At 36.8% G+C, this 14,266-nt stretch overlaps 1 protein-coding gene across 2 annotated transcripts in view; it reads right to left on the minus strand.

Annotated features, from left to right (window-relative positions):
- LOC136413505 (protein phosphatase 1 regulatory subunit 14B) overlaps positions 1-14,266 on the minus strand; it is a 34,289-nt gene that overhangs the window by 14,066 nt on the left and 5,957 nt on the right. For both annotated transcript variants that reach the window (XM_066397096.1, XM_066397097.1), the window contains exon 2: positions 19-149. In XM_066397096.1, the coding sequence (XP_066253193.1) occupies positions 19-149 (131 nt within the window). The remainder of the gene's footprint in view (positions 1-18; positions 150-14,266) is intronic.

Below are 14,266 nucleotides of genomic sequence, written 5' to 3' on the forward strand. Positions count from 1 at the left end.
AATTATTCGTTTATTGACCTGTTATTTGTTCTTTGAACGTCCCCCACTGCCAAAATTCCTGCTGCTTGGGGAGGAGGCCCCCCATTTGCCACGAAACCATTCTGCACGCCTACCTCCATTTTGGTTGCGATCCTTAAAGGTCTGAGAGCCTGCAACAATTTCAATAGAGTTGAAAACTGGGGATCAAACAACATGTCTATTATTAAAGAAGCTATAAATATTGGTTTTACATAAGTTACGACGCCTGCGAGGTCTGTAGCGATATGCTTGTAAGCGAAAGGAGTATATTTATCAAAGTTGCAGTTAAAATAGAACATAAACAAACTGGAAACCGTTAAGCAGATTTTGGTGTAATGAATGTGGGTTTATTGCGAAAATGGTGGAAGTTTATACAGTCTCTATCGGCATCAGCATCATAATTCAGTCAATGTGGTTCATTAAATATAGACTAAATTAAAACTCGTGTCCATTACTTACACGTAGAAAGTAAATGATTGAACTCGTATTTTCCTAGATCGAATGATTTTCGATTTAGGCACTACATACATTATAATTTTACTCTGAAACGATGGTTTTACGTTCTTCACCGTGGGGGTACCAACGCTTCGCAATCACTTGAAACTGATACTTGCAGCGCGTACGAAGAAGCCACGAGATTCAGCTCATCATCTTGCTAGAATCTCTCTAGATGCCCCGATTTCAGTTTTTGAGAGTCCATTTCTTCAAAATTTCAATACTTCGACGATTCCGCAGTTAGATTCTGAAGACCACTTTGTAATGACAGGGAACCCGTACCCCTCGCGCAACCACTAAGAGCTGGAGCTCATATCTTCACAAATTGAATTTTCAAATTTGGTTGGACTCTCTGGTGGGTCTACGGACGCTTTTTAGTGACCGAACCAGCACTCATAACTTCCGCACACACCAAGCGACCATATTGTAGTAAATCGAAGCATGCATGTAAAGTGTGACCGACGGGAACCTGACGGTTTTGAAATGGGCCGTACACAGTTACTTTTTACAAAAAATTTAATTATAATCCATAAAATAGTTTGTTGTTACATGCCATTTAATGTGAAAAATTATATCGAGTAGGCGGTGTCCCTCCGCCTCAATACAGGGTTCCAGTCTTCGCACTGAATTGGCCATTGTCCGAGCTATCACTTCAACGTCGATTTGAGCGACCGCTCAGGTTTGCGAATCCCTCATCCTATTAATGTTTTCTGGTGTTCTTGCTGTCTTAGCCGCACCTGGTGGTTTCTTTTTCGTGATGGATCCTGTGTCCGTAGATTGTGAACCCAACTGAGAGTGGTACTGCGGCTGGGAGCAGTACCGCGACGCCCACGGTTGAAACGCACACGAAAAAGTCGCTGCACGGTAACAACAGACTCGCCATTTTGAACAAATGCGTCATACGCAAACATGCGATGCTCAATTGTCCACTGCTCCATGGCCACTAGAACTGCGTCATGTATCGAGTTTAATGGCGGGTGATTCGGCTCCTTCTACCCCTAACGACAAGGTACCACCAGTCGCAGAAACCCGTCAGGTTCCCGTCGGTCACCCTTTACATACATGGACTCCCTTGATCCAAAACGGACGTTCTAGCTCCTTTCATTTGAGAATTACAAGATTTCAACATTTTGCGGGTTCTGCAAGTAAATTGACCTGAAGCTCTTGTATATTGCTTAGATAGTTGCGAAGTTCAGATCATAATTTCTCTAATGGATTGACACAGATAGAAGAATACCTTGCTCCAGAATTAACCCATCAGAAGCTCCGCTATCAAAAAATCTCGAACTTTCGTTGAATAATCTGGTCGATTTACGAGTGCTTTGAAATGGGTTGGAACTTCTGACTGTGACTTGGGATGTTATGTCCAGACATTGCAAAATTTTCTTTATCACATCGCGTTTATCATGCACATTCGAATCTGTTCAACTTGACCCAGTTTCCTCTTATTGGGAAACAACATGAATCTCGTTTATTTGAAATCCAGATGAAATTTGGCAATTTTTCAGGGAGTTGACAAGTTCAAATGCGCTTTCTAGTAGTTTCTCCAGATTCTTGTTCTATTTAAAGAGGGAGACAAATAGGTGTTTTTGAAACGTTTAGAATCCCGATGAGCGAACTGAGAATTCCATGAAAAGCGCAGACGTGTGTAATTTCCTGAATGGTGAAAACGCTGGTTACTGGTTTTAATTGGATATCATCCAGGAAAAAGCTATTTACGTCTATTACAGGGAATTATATTAAAAAGGAGCGAGAGAGTGCAATTATTATTTTACACAGCATTGCCGAGGGAAGAAAACGATCAAAATCCAACTTTAGTTTACCCAATTTCCAGAACTAATTTACTTTCTATCGATTTCAAGTTTGTCTAAAATACTGAAGTTTATGAGCAAAATCGAGCAGACTAATCAGTGTTTCGACGCCAATAAAGCGCTAAGAACGTTTCCGGCTGGAAAAGGAGTGAAAACACATTTCCAGTAATTAATGAAGTTACATTTAACTGGCGAATAGATGAAAGTTCAGTCGTTGTTTCACATGTAATTTTTTATGAACTGATGACTTTAAAGTCGTTTTATTTTCTGTAGAATCCGTGTAGAACCGAGTTAATTAACGTTAAATTAGAGTGGTTAAAATTTCCTACTCTAGGATGCACCTACGTAGTTCCCTTCTAAGGCTCTTGACTTTTTATTTGATTACTTCACAAGTGCTGTTGATAAAATTTTGTAAACTGATACATGCAGTTACTACGAAATTAGTGCTTAAAAGAGATAATTTTGTTTACTCATAGGCCCGCGGAATCAAGCCGTATTCGAAAAAATGGTGCGCGGAAAACTACGTTCTTTTCTAAAACTCATCAACAGCTTAACACGTTCATTGCCGACGACATATTTACTCTATTGCTCTTTAGGTTATACGATTTTTCAATCTTTGGTCCCGGAGGCCATTTTTGACAAAACTATGACTATCTAAAATCTAGTAAATTTTGAAAAAATGCCATTTTACAAACTCAAGATAATCAAATGAGTAACTCGGTCTTATGGACTGAGTTGGCCTGAGCGACCACTTGTCTCTCGATCCACTGGATCGTAGTCCAGTAGTAGTGGAGTATTCAAACTTAAACACACTACTCTTGGTCTTATAGACCGATATGACAATGAACGTGTTAACCAAGTATTGTATTTTGACCTTCCACTACAACATAACTTCAACAAATACTCACTATATTATTCCATTCATTAAGGTAATTCCCTAAAACACTTTCAATGTGTTTTATAAGCGCAATTCGATAGAAATGTGCTGGTTGTAGGCTGGGAAATCTGAAATTTATGGTTCTTCGACATGCAATATGTGGGACACGAACAAGAACAATATCTTAATATTTAATTTATTATGCTCTTTTATTGGCTTTTGTGTCATAAAATTCATATTTCATGTCAGGAGTGTAGAAAAAATTTGTAGGCAATTTGCAAAATGAAAAAAGGAGCACGATTTGGCAGAGTTGACTAGAAATTGGCCTCGGACCCGGCTATGTAATGTGGTGAGTAAAATGTTCCGGGAATAATGATAAAATTATATGTGTTTGTCAACATTATATATGCTAGATCTGTTGTATTGTAAAATTGCATTTCGTGATTATCCGGAAATATTCCACTCTCCAGATTACAATATTGCGATCTCCTGGTTGCGGGAGATTCTTGAATCTGAAGAGCGGAAAGTTCACTGAAATTTACATCAAAATGGTTCAATCAACACAACATACGCGCAGTTGACGTTATTCCCCGGAAGAGTTGTCCTATTCAAGAATCTGGTACCGTTGCCAACATTAGGTGCTTTGCAGATTTAGTCCTTCCTGGAGTTCCGCCTTAAATTTGGTATTTTTGAGCGATTTTTCTATTCGAGATTCGAAGCCTCGAGTTTGATTTTCCGACGGAAATTTCTATCTTCGTAAAGAAGTGCAACAACAAAAGCTGCAACTCTAACGGAAGAACGCCAAAAAAATACAAATTTTCAGTTTTTTAATGACGCAACTAGCTACGCAACTTTGTCACAATTCTTCCAACTTCTGCATCTCTTTCAGTTTCTGAGATCCAAATGTTGAGACCCAACTTTTGACCACCACGCATGCAGCCTTCTCGAAGTTCTCAATTTGATCTTATCATAAGACGGAATTCTCTCTTTTTCTCGCCATTAACACAAATATTTTCACATACCTACCTGTAACACGTAGGTGCAGCAGACTTTTATCACTTGCTTACCCGGGTGCGTGTAACAAAACTTCCAAGAAATCTCATAATTTCAAAAGCAACACGCAATTAAACGAAGGTCTACCACACTTTATATTTATGTACAATTTCACCTTAAACTTTTCTAAAATTTTAAAAATAGACACGAGCAATGTCACATGTGTGAAGAAGAGAGTGATTGTTTACTTACGGGATTAAATTACATTGTAACTTCAAATTTTTGTTTGGAATACGCGTTCAAGAAGCTGATGATTGTAACTTAATCGAGATCGTCGATAAGCGTATCAAATCTGTTATTTATTTGCCAAAGACGTAGAACTAGAACATCATATGTACTACTTATGAAAATTGTAACACCTAGAAATAATGAGCGTATTTTAATGAAACTTTCTAAGTATATTGACACCACTACACAAAATAAATGATCTGACTTGCGAGTGGACCGAAGTCCAGAAAGCCTTTAAAATTCGAATAATGTGTATAACCACCTTGTGAATTTACAGCCTTAGAAACTTGTCTAGGCATGTTTCTAAGCAAATGATCGACTTTTCCTTGAGATAGTGTATCCCAGGCAACTTGAATTGAACTTCATAACTCTGCTAAAGTACGTCATGAGTTCTCCAGTGTAGTAACTCTTCTTCCTCTCATGCCCCATACGTGTTCTATGGGGGAAAGATCAGGAGAGCGTGGGGGCCAAGGAAGCAGATTAACATTGTTATGTTATACGTGAGCCATGGTTATACGAGCCGTGCATTGCCTTGCTAGAAAAGTAAATTTCCAAACGTTGAATTGCTTGCTATTGGTCGTAACATTTCCTGTATGTAACGCACGGCGTTACATGTAAAATCAATTGTAGTTCTACTATAACTAAATACGTGTACCAACTTTGGTTGAATTTGTTGCATTAATTCTGGGTGTTGCAACTTTTATGATAATTAGTGTATTAGTGTAAAGATCAATGTTATCATAGCTCGGTGCCTGAGTAATTTAATTTTAGCCTGATTAACAAATAAAGATAAAGGGAAGTTCATATACTTTCAGACGTTGTCGAGATATATAAAATTCTTAATACACGGTTAAAAAAAATAAAAATATTTATGTCGTCTGTTGCATTATACAAATTGATACTTATTACTCCAATTAAGCCTTGTTATTTTCCCTAATCAACTGCTTGCCTTATCTAAAAAACTCCTATGAGTTACGAGATAAAGATACACCGCCTGTTATTGTGTAAATACTTAATTAGGGAAATGATAGCTCGTGTTTTTAGTAAGAATGCTTTAGGATTTTGATGAAATATTTAGCTACGTCAATACAACGATGTCAAGTACATTGTGTACACCGCTATTGTTAGTATATGATCTAAATTTCCCCGAATTTTCGCTGGCCAATGATCCAGTGAAATATGATTTTAAATTGTAATAATGTTCAATGAATTATTGCTCAAAGTTACCTCCACGTTGTATTTAAAGGGCTGCAATTTCTGTTTCAAGCTAATAAAGCCCCGATAACGTTCCCTCTGCCACCATAGGAGTGGCAAACACATTATTTCCGGCTATTTAATGGGGTTTATGTTCAGATTAGAGGAAATATCATAAATTCAAATCAGCTTTCAGGCAAGTTCAGTCGATAAGAAAAAAGGAAAAATCGTTGGCAAAATGATCGCAGTCGGGGCGACATTCGATGCTGCAATCATTGTTAAGTTTCTTATCGCGGAACACACGAAGATATAGCTAGCCATGACTCTATAGCAGACTCCACATTGAAACCTGATCAGTAATTCTATTAATTTCCTCTGTGATTGTACAGAATAATAATCTACACAAATAAATGAGACCTCCCACCACAATTAACAATAAAAGCCCAAGTTTACGACCCATAAAGTTATCTTAACTTCGAGCTCTCAACAAACGATCCGATGTGCTTCTTAGGTAGTAAACCTTTCCCATCCACACTTGACTCGAATAAAAACGAGGGTGAAAAGCCTTGTTTACATGTTTCATGCTTTTTGGTTTTATGATTCTATACAGAGAAGTTTACGATGAGGGCATAGGGGAACATTCTGCGTCCACGTGTAGGGAAAGAACACAAGAATCAAATAGATAGTCTTATAGATTTGAATTTTAATTTTTTACCACAGTGGGTGTTCGTTTTTAGGAAATTTCAGATGTGCTTAGAATAACATAAATTCAGAACATGAGAGGGTTGTATATATTAACCCTGAGGGTTGTAATCATAAAGGAGCGCACGCAAGAAGATCGCAGAGCGTCTACAGTTAGTTGGTCTATTTACAAGCCACGAGCTCAATAAAGGGGTCGAAATGTAGGCATTTTCATGTAGAAACACCGAAGCTGCTTTTAATGTATTATGCCCCTTTTTACATATGAATATTAAGCCTCGTTTTACATATGAAAATTACAAGGAAGAAAGGGCCTCCCTTTTTCTTTTTCCTTCGCTTTTTTGCCAAATCGAGTTATGTGCGGCAACATGTAATTAAATGCTTGTATAATTATGGTATGGGGCTTTGGGACTAAACATGCAGGAATTCAGCATTTAAAATTGCCTTTAAATATACCCTGTGCACACAGGAAAGAATAGAAATTCGGAGCGGAGAGTGAAAATAGGGGAGGGTCGCACTTAAAAGAGTTATGACAAGAAGTTATTTGCATCTGTGTGTTAACACTGTTTTCGTTTAATTACAGTTTTAAAACTCGTTACTTGTCCCTTTTATTTCCATTTTTTGTGTACCTATTGCTGAAGCTAAATGAATTTAAAGGAGCTGAACAGTTCTGGGAAGCTAGTGATTTATTAGGAAAAACTGTCAGACCTTGGAAAAAAGTAGAAAAATACGTGAAGTAGAACACAAAATAACAAAATAACCTGAAATAGAATGAATTATATTTTCTATGGAAATCTTGTTTTTTTTGCTCTGTATTTTAGTTGGTTTTTGTCGTTTTACCGAAATATTACTAATCTAATGGTTATACAGGGTGTTTCAGGTTTTGATCGGGAAAATTTAACTGACGATAGAGCTCGGAAAAATTATGAGAAAAGTTCATATGAACATATACGTTTTAAAGCTTTGTTACCGAAATACAAGGCGTTAAAATTTCAGATTTTTTTGAAAATTTTATTTCACAACTACCTAAGTTTTTGAGGTATCAATTTGAAATTTTGCAGGTACACTATTTAGAATCCACACGATTTGATTTGACAAGTCTCTGTGGAAATCTACAGGGCGCAATAATTAATAATTCTTTACAGCTAATTGGTGGTATATTTGCAAATCGCAGGAAAACGGTGACAGATACGGAAAAAATCCAAGAGACAAAACAAATTCTAAATTGAACAAGGAATTTAAAACATAGGCCACTGAAAATCAGTGGCGCCCCACAAAAAAATTTGGGATAGTAAAATGGAGCTTGACTCCCGAAAAAGGAGCATCCTGTAGATTTCCACAGCGACTTGTCAAATCAAATCGTGTGAACTCTAAATAGTAGTGTATCTGCAAAATTTCAAATTAACATCTTAAAAACTTAGGCAGATGTGAAATAATTTTTTTTTTTTAATCTGAAACTTTAACACCCCGTATTTCGGTAACGAAGCTTTAAAACGTACAAGTTCATGTAAACTTTTCTTATAATTTTTCCGAGTTCTATCGTCTGTTCAATTTTCCCGATTAAAGCCTGAAACACCCTGTATAACAAAATTGTCATTTGCCAATTCAAACTTTAAAACCGATATTCCTAGACAACGTGACCTTCCCTCTTTCACCCCTGTACCCTTGTTTGTGTTCAAAAGGTAATGCGAGAAAAGGTAATTCCTCAAAGAAACCACAAATGTTTACTCCCGTATATCACATAATTTTTACAGTTTTCCTAGAACCAAGCAATTTTCGCTTAGTCTGGTGCTCTAAAACTCTACGTTTCCACATAGAGCACCTTGTACATTACTCGCATTGAATCTGTGACTGACTCGTGTTAATTTACTTGCAGATAAGAGCACGTTTTTCAATTCTTATTGAAGGGAGATTATTGATCAGGCCACAGCTTGATCCCAATCAGGTCAGGTATTGTAACATTCATTTTGCATTGTTTATCCACATTAGAGCGCACAGTCACAAGTCACGATCTCGACAAAAAAAATCATTATTACAACGTGTGACCTGGCCGTGACGAGATGTTTGTTATGTCCAAACTTCTAATGGAGCAATTTTTGAGCCTTTTGTCAAGATCTAAACTTAACTTCACACTGAAGCAATGTTCATTGTTCCATCTGGCTGTTTTCCTGCAATGTACTAATTAATTGAGATGGAATGTAAAACTGACTAATGAGCGGGACGGTGAAAGTTTATTCAACGTAATACAATGTGTAAAACAAATATTAATTGGGTAATTAAAAATCTTGTAATTTCTGTAAAACAGTGTTCATTCGCACATTTCTGCCTTGTCCAATAAGTTCATTGTAGCAGCATATCAATTCTCCAAAGAAACTCTATAATTTTCGTCCTGTTAACTCCCAAACTAGATCTTGGCCAAACCAAGTCCTCCGGGAGAATCCGGCCGATGAAAGTATGTAATAACAATAATTACATGATTGCTCCAAGAGAACTTCACAGACATCTAGAGTTAACGACCTTCCCAGACGTAATGTCATCCTTCTCTAGCTCTAGCGCGCTTCCTTGTATCGATCTCTATCGTGCTCGTTTGTGTCTGGCTTGGTCATTATAGAAGTAATTAACATCGTGATGAGTATGAACTTATGTGCTATAGTTAAGTTCAACGTGAGAAAACTTACTGTGAACTGATGAGGTGTCAGGTCATGTATTTCATAACGAGAAGCTGGTAATTAGTTTATAGTAATAATGGGATTTATATGAATTTTTATTGTTCATTGTTTGGTCTCTTCCATTGCTTAGATAAGAGTTTTTTTCTCATATTAGCACTGCCTACTTTTTATTGAGGTCATGTATTTTAGATGGGTGTATAAAGTAACTGTGTCATCTACAGGGTGCGATTAAAATTTGCATTTCGGTTTGAGTAAACCAATTTTAAAAAAATTAAAATGAAGTGCGGTGAGCTGGAGAGATTTGAACAACCTGGATTTGAATCACACGCATAGACATTTGCTCTCACTATATATTGCCTGTCAAACTTACAACTGAAGACGTCTTAACATGACGTATAGCCAGAAAATTGGCAATGCAGCAACATGGAACCACCGTTCTAGTTGTCGGCCATTTTGTATTCTTTTTCCAAATTCTACTTCTGAGATATTGAGATTTGCATACTGTGTATATTAAAATTTTGCTTAAAACAACTGGTATCAAGCGAGAGAAAGAAGAGAATAAGTGAATAAAGAGAAAAAAGTGGATTTAATTCAGTACAAATAAACATAAACCACGTTTTTTAGGTGAGCAAAATTAGTGTCTGGATTGTGGATAATCTAAAAACAAACGCAACTCATTAACTGGAGATCCAGCTTCGATTAAATTAACATTTAATTGACTACAAAATTAACTTTTCATTTGTATGGAGAAATCCTTGCTGAAGGCATCCTCGTACCCTAATAGCAATCTGACACATTACGATACCATTAGATCTTCATGAATGTTTATCTTAATAACCCACAACATCTAGAAGATACTCTATTGGTATTAGTGGTGGGATAGTCATTATGGCAATTAGTTGATCGTTTTATGCCTACTATTAATTATAAACTTTAAAAGGAAAGTGCCATCATCTTTGATCATCAATATGTGTTTGACCTTAGTAGTTGTTAACAACTCCTTATGTAGTTGTGATCGTGGCACGATTTAGCCGATCTTTTGATTATATTTATGTTTTGGAAACCCGCGTTGTTTGCTGTTAGAGGTATTAATTTGGAAAAAGAACAGTTGGTTCGGTGTAACGAATTTCTAATGCAAATTAGGTTAGACTTGATTATAAAGACTCCTTTTCATTGAAACATCGAACCAGTCAAGGCCAGGGGGACTTTCGACAATGGCTTTGCCGGATATTAGATAACACACGAAGAAGAGCTTTTTATCTATTTTATTCAGCCTTTTTTGATTTTCTGGGAATACTGAGAGAGCTGGTTAGATTATGGCCTTGTTTCCTGAAAAAATAGTACGTGACCACCAGACGGGACGTTTTTGTATATCTTTGAAATTACTGTGCATTTCATTACTTGATTTATAAACAAATTTCACTTTACCGCACATGTGTGATACAATTTTTTATAATATACAAGTGAAAGTGGCAGGTGTCAGTATCAACATTTTTATGGGTGTTCGACATTGACACGTGTGCAGTAAAACACTTACTGCACCTGTGTGGGCAAAGGCATTACCGCAAGCTGATATTTAATTTACCTCACATAATATACCTAGCATGTGCCAAAGTGACCAAAGTCCGGCTCGCGTTTTTCAGTCAACCGCATTCAGCGCACGGAAAACTATCACTTTTTGCACTTGTTCGGAAAATAACTATTTGTCACTAGACACTTGAGCTCGTTTAAGGGTCGGAAAGTGCAAAAAATGAAAATCGAAGAACATTTTAAGGTCCAGTTTGTCAACGGTCGCGTCCTACTTAGCGCGTCATTAGCATTTTCCAACCAATGCAGTCACTCGCTTTTCGGGCAGTAGCTAATTGCGATCGATCTACAAAAGGAAAATGAGCATTTTCACGCTCGCTTCAAAGAAATTTCTTGTGTCTGCACTCCTTTCTTAATAAAACATTGAGTTTCATTTTGGGCCAAAAACAATAACGAATGAAGTCACGAAATTCCATCTGGATAAGTTAGCGAATTGTTTATTTGTGGTCGATAAAAAAGTGGGCCACACGAAACCAAATAGATCGACTATCGTTTGTTTCCCATATTAGCCTCTAGTTATGAGGTAAGTACCTAATAATTACTGCGATAATTAGGCATGCTGCGTTGATCCATTTCAGCAGTTAATTATTTGCGCTTTATTAAGCATCAGGTTGTTAGAACATTCCTATGTGAATACTGGACTTGGGCGGCACGTCATGTATGTCTAGGTAGTATGTACCTACTTGAAAAGCAAATAATAAAAAAACATTTAGTCACAAGGTTGAATAGAAGCGGCCCCATTACATAGAGGGCTTATCATTAACGGAACATTGAAAGAATGTCTAAAAGCAGCTAGAATCTAGAATTAGGAAATTCAGCACATTGAGGCAGACAAAAAAGCCCCGGAAACGCTAAGTGTTCCTTCCGCTGTTTTTCTTCAAAATTAAGTCTTAAGTCAACAGATTTCTATGTTGCATAAAAAGGAATGACACTCAATCCTTGTTTATTAAAACGCGTTATTATGTAGGTGCAACAAACTTTCGCCGTAATAGGCAACAATTGAATTACAATGCCTACGGAAGTCAAAAACCTTTGCTTTTGTAATTATGCACATTTAACTGATGCAACTTCTGCAGTTTTATTATTAATAATTATTGTTATTGTTAACCTCGTTATTAAGTTATTATATATATTGGCGCGGTTCTTACTTAAACATGTTATATATTATAGTGGCGAAACAAATTCATCGCTTTTAGTTTATTTAGATGGGTAGCGATTCTTTGGCCTGTACGGTGCCCAGGCCTAAGTCCTTGTGATTCTTTATTTCTGTCAAATACCCTGATTATACAATGTTTCTTTTGCTTTTTTGATTTTACCTATAAAGTAATAATCATCTTTAACTTAATTTTTACAAATTAAATAACAGCTCAAACCTGAAGATCTCCGGATTAATTATGGGTCACGATGCATGTGCCGTAGCGACAAGCACATTATTATTTTATAATCTCTACAGAATTATAAAATTTGAATAATTATAGTATTTTGCGATTTCAGTTCCAGATCCTTCAAGATGCTAGATTTTTCAAGTAGTCATTTGGTTATCGGTCTTGAATTTTATTAATGAAAATGTGTATCATATCCTATTAAGGCAATCAAGAAACCGCGACGTCATTACAAAAACGAGTTTAAGAGTAAGACATACAATTGGGCATAATATATTGATGGAAAATTGCCTCAGTTCTGAAGGACACACATCTAAAGGCTAATTTAAATTATCTACGATCCCCCTTGGAATCCATACATAATATAACAGTAGAGCCACTGCACAAACAATAAACAAGGGGCGAAGGAGTCTTAATTTCTAATTGAGTTAATGTAAGTCTGTATACATAGTATACCTACGTGAGAGATTATAGGCAATTAATTGGATAAGCTGCTTTAATCTCATCATCAGAACTGCGAAAGCCATCTTCAGTTTTAGCTGCTTTAAATGTTTTACCACCCAACATGATTAATAAATTTCGTGTTTATTACTGTGTTCGGAAGTCAGCTAAAGACCATCAATATGATGAGTAAATCGCTAAGTACCTAAAATTTTAATTGAATAGAATATTTATTTTCTCATGGAGATAGTTTCAGTTTGGAACTTTTAACGTTTGAATGAAGGAAGTAAAAGTTACTAAATGGCAATTTGCATGCAAATTTTCCATTATAACATTAAATTTAACTTGTTTCAATATTAGCTCAGCTTTCCAGAGTCAGATTGAGGCTTGTAAACAGTGGCGAGCATCGAACGTATATGTGAGCATTCCTTACTTATGTTAAGACCATTAAGTAACATTATCTGAAAATGATGGAATATTTGGTTGTAAATTTCTTCCAAGATAAGCGTGAGGAAGCGATAAAGGGTTGTTTATGAATTCCTTTAACATAGGCGAGAGAAAAATGATGGGCTAAGCAACCGTGGGAAAAAGGCTGGAATGTCGCTTCTCTTAAAAAAGGGGGGATGCGCTCAGGGGTGGCTACGACGAGTGTCTCGGGATCTATTTTGGACTTGGTTCTTGAAAAGTAAAGGAGTGCTTCAGAAACTTGTGTTGCTTTGTGACCAAACAAAATCTTACATAAACATGACAATCGTCCAGTTAACAATGGTTAAACTTGAACAATTTTTTCCGCGGAAATTATAAGGATTTTCCAACAAATTTTCTCACGAAATCGACTTAGTTTTTCATGACACACTTACCACTAAAATTTTATAGATAAGTTGTGAATCACCCTGTATAATCACAGACAATTCACCCAGCCGCGGCACCTTGATCTAGCCAGATCAAAGCAACACCCATAAAACACTAAAAAAAAACAGGTGTATTCACATTTCCGTCGCTTGTTCGGCTCACTATTATTGTCCGATGGCATGATAAACACGGTCAAAGGGATGTCGAGGGAAAGGGACCGAATGATGAATTATCTAGGTGAGGTTCCCAATCATGTTTCAGCAGATCTAGACCATATCTAAGGGTTAGTAAAAGGCTTGTCTTTCAAGCACTGAACATATGTAGGTATGGAATGAACAATGGTGAACTAGATAGAGTTAGTGACATTTTGACAAACTGAAGATATCTTGACTGACCCGGACGCATCCGAGGCATCATGATGATGAAGGAGGAGCCTGCAAGGCATCGGGGGATTTTCCACATTTTCCAATCATCGATATTTATTTGCTGTTTTCTTGCATTTCTTGCATGTTTTGCGCAATAAATAATTCTCTCCCGCGTCGGGGCAAAGAAACCAAAATCATCTCTATCAATTCTCGATGTCCCATCTCTCCCCAACCCCCATGACTTACTTTTCAAATCCGTCACTTGTGCCAATTAGCGGATGAGAAAATCCAAAGGGGGTAAGTCGCCACAGCTCCAGAAGGCCACCAAAAGATGAAAATGAGGCCCGGTTGAAGTGAAAAAGTAAGCGTACAATTTTTGGGAATTTGTTAATTTCTCTGCTTATTGTCCTTACCACCTCTACATGGGCATCAGATTTATTGAGGAGAACTGATGACGGTGCGGCTTGGAATTAGCCCAAAAATGATGCCTGCAGCTTTTTGTTTTCCCAATTAAATTCTGTTTGTTTTAAAATTATTTTAAACATCAACTTTTTGTCAGATAAACAAGGCTGTCACCCAAACTTATTGCATTTAG

This window comes from Euwallacea similis, chromosome 14 (assembly GCF_039881205.1).
Source record: "Euwallacea similis isolate ESF13 chromosome 14, ESF131.1, whole genome shotgun sequence".
Classification (NCBI taxonomy): domain Eukaryota; kingdom Metazoa; phylum Arthropoda; class Insecta; order Coleoptera; family Curculionidae; genus Euwallacea; species Euwallacea similis.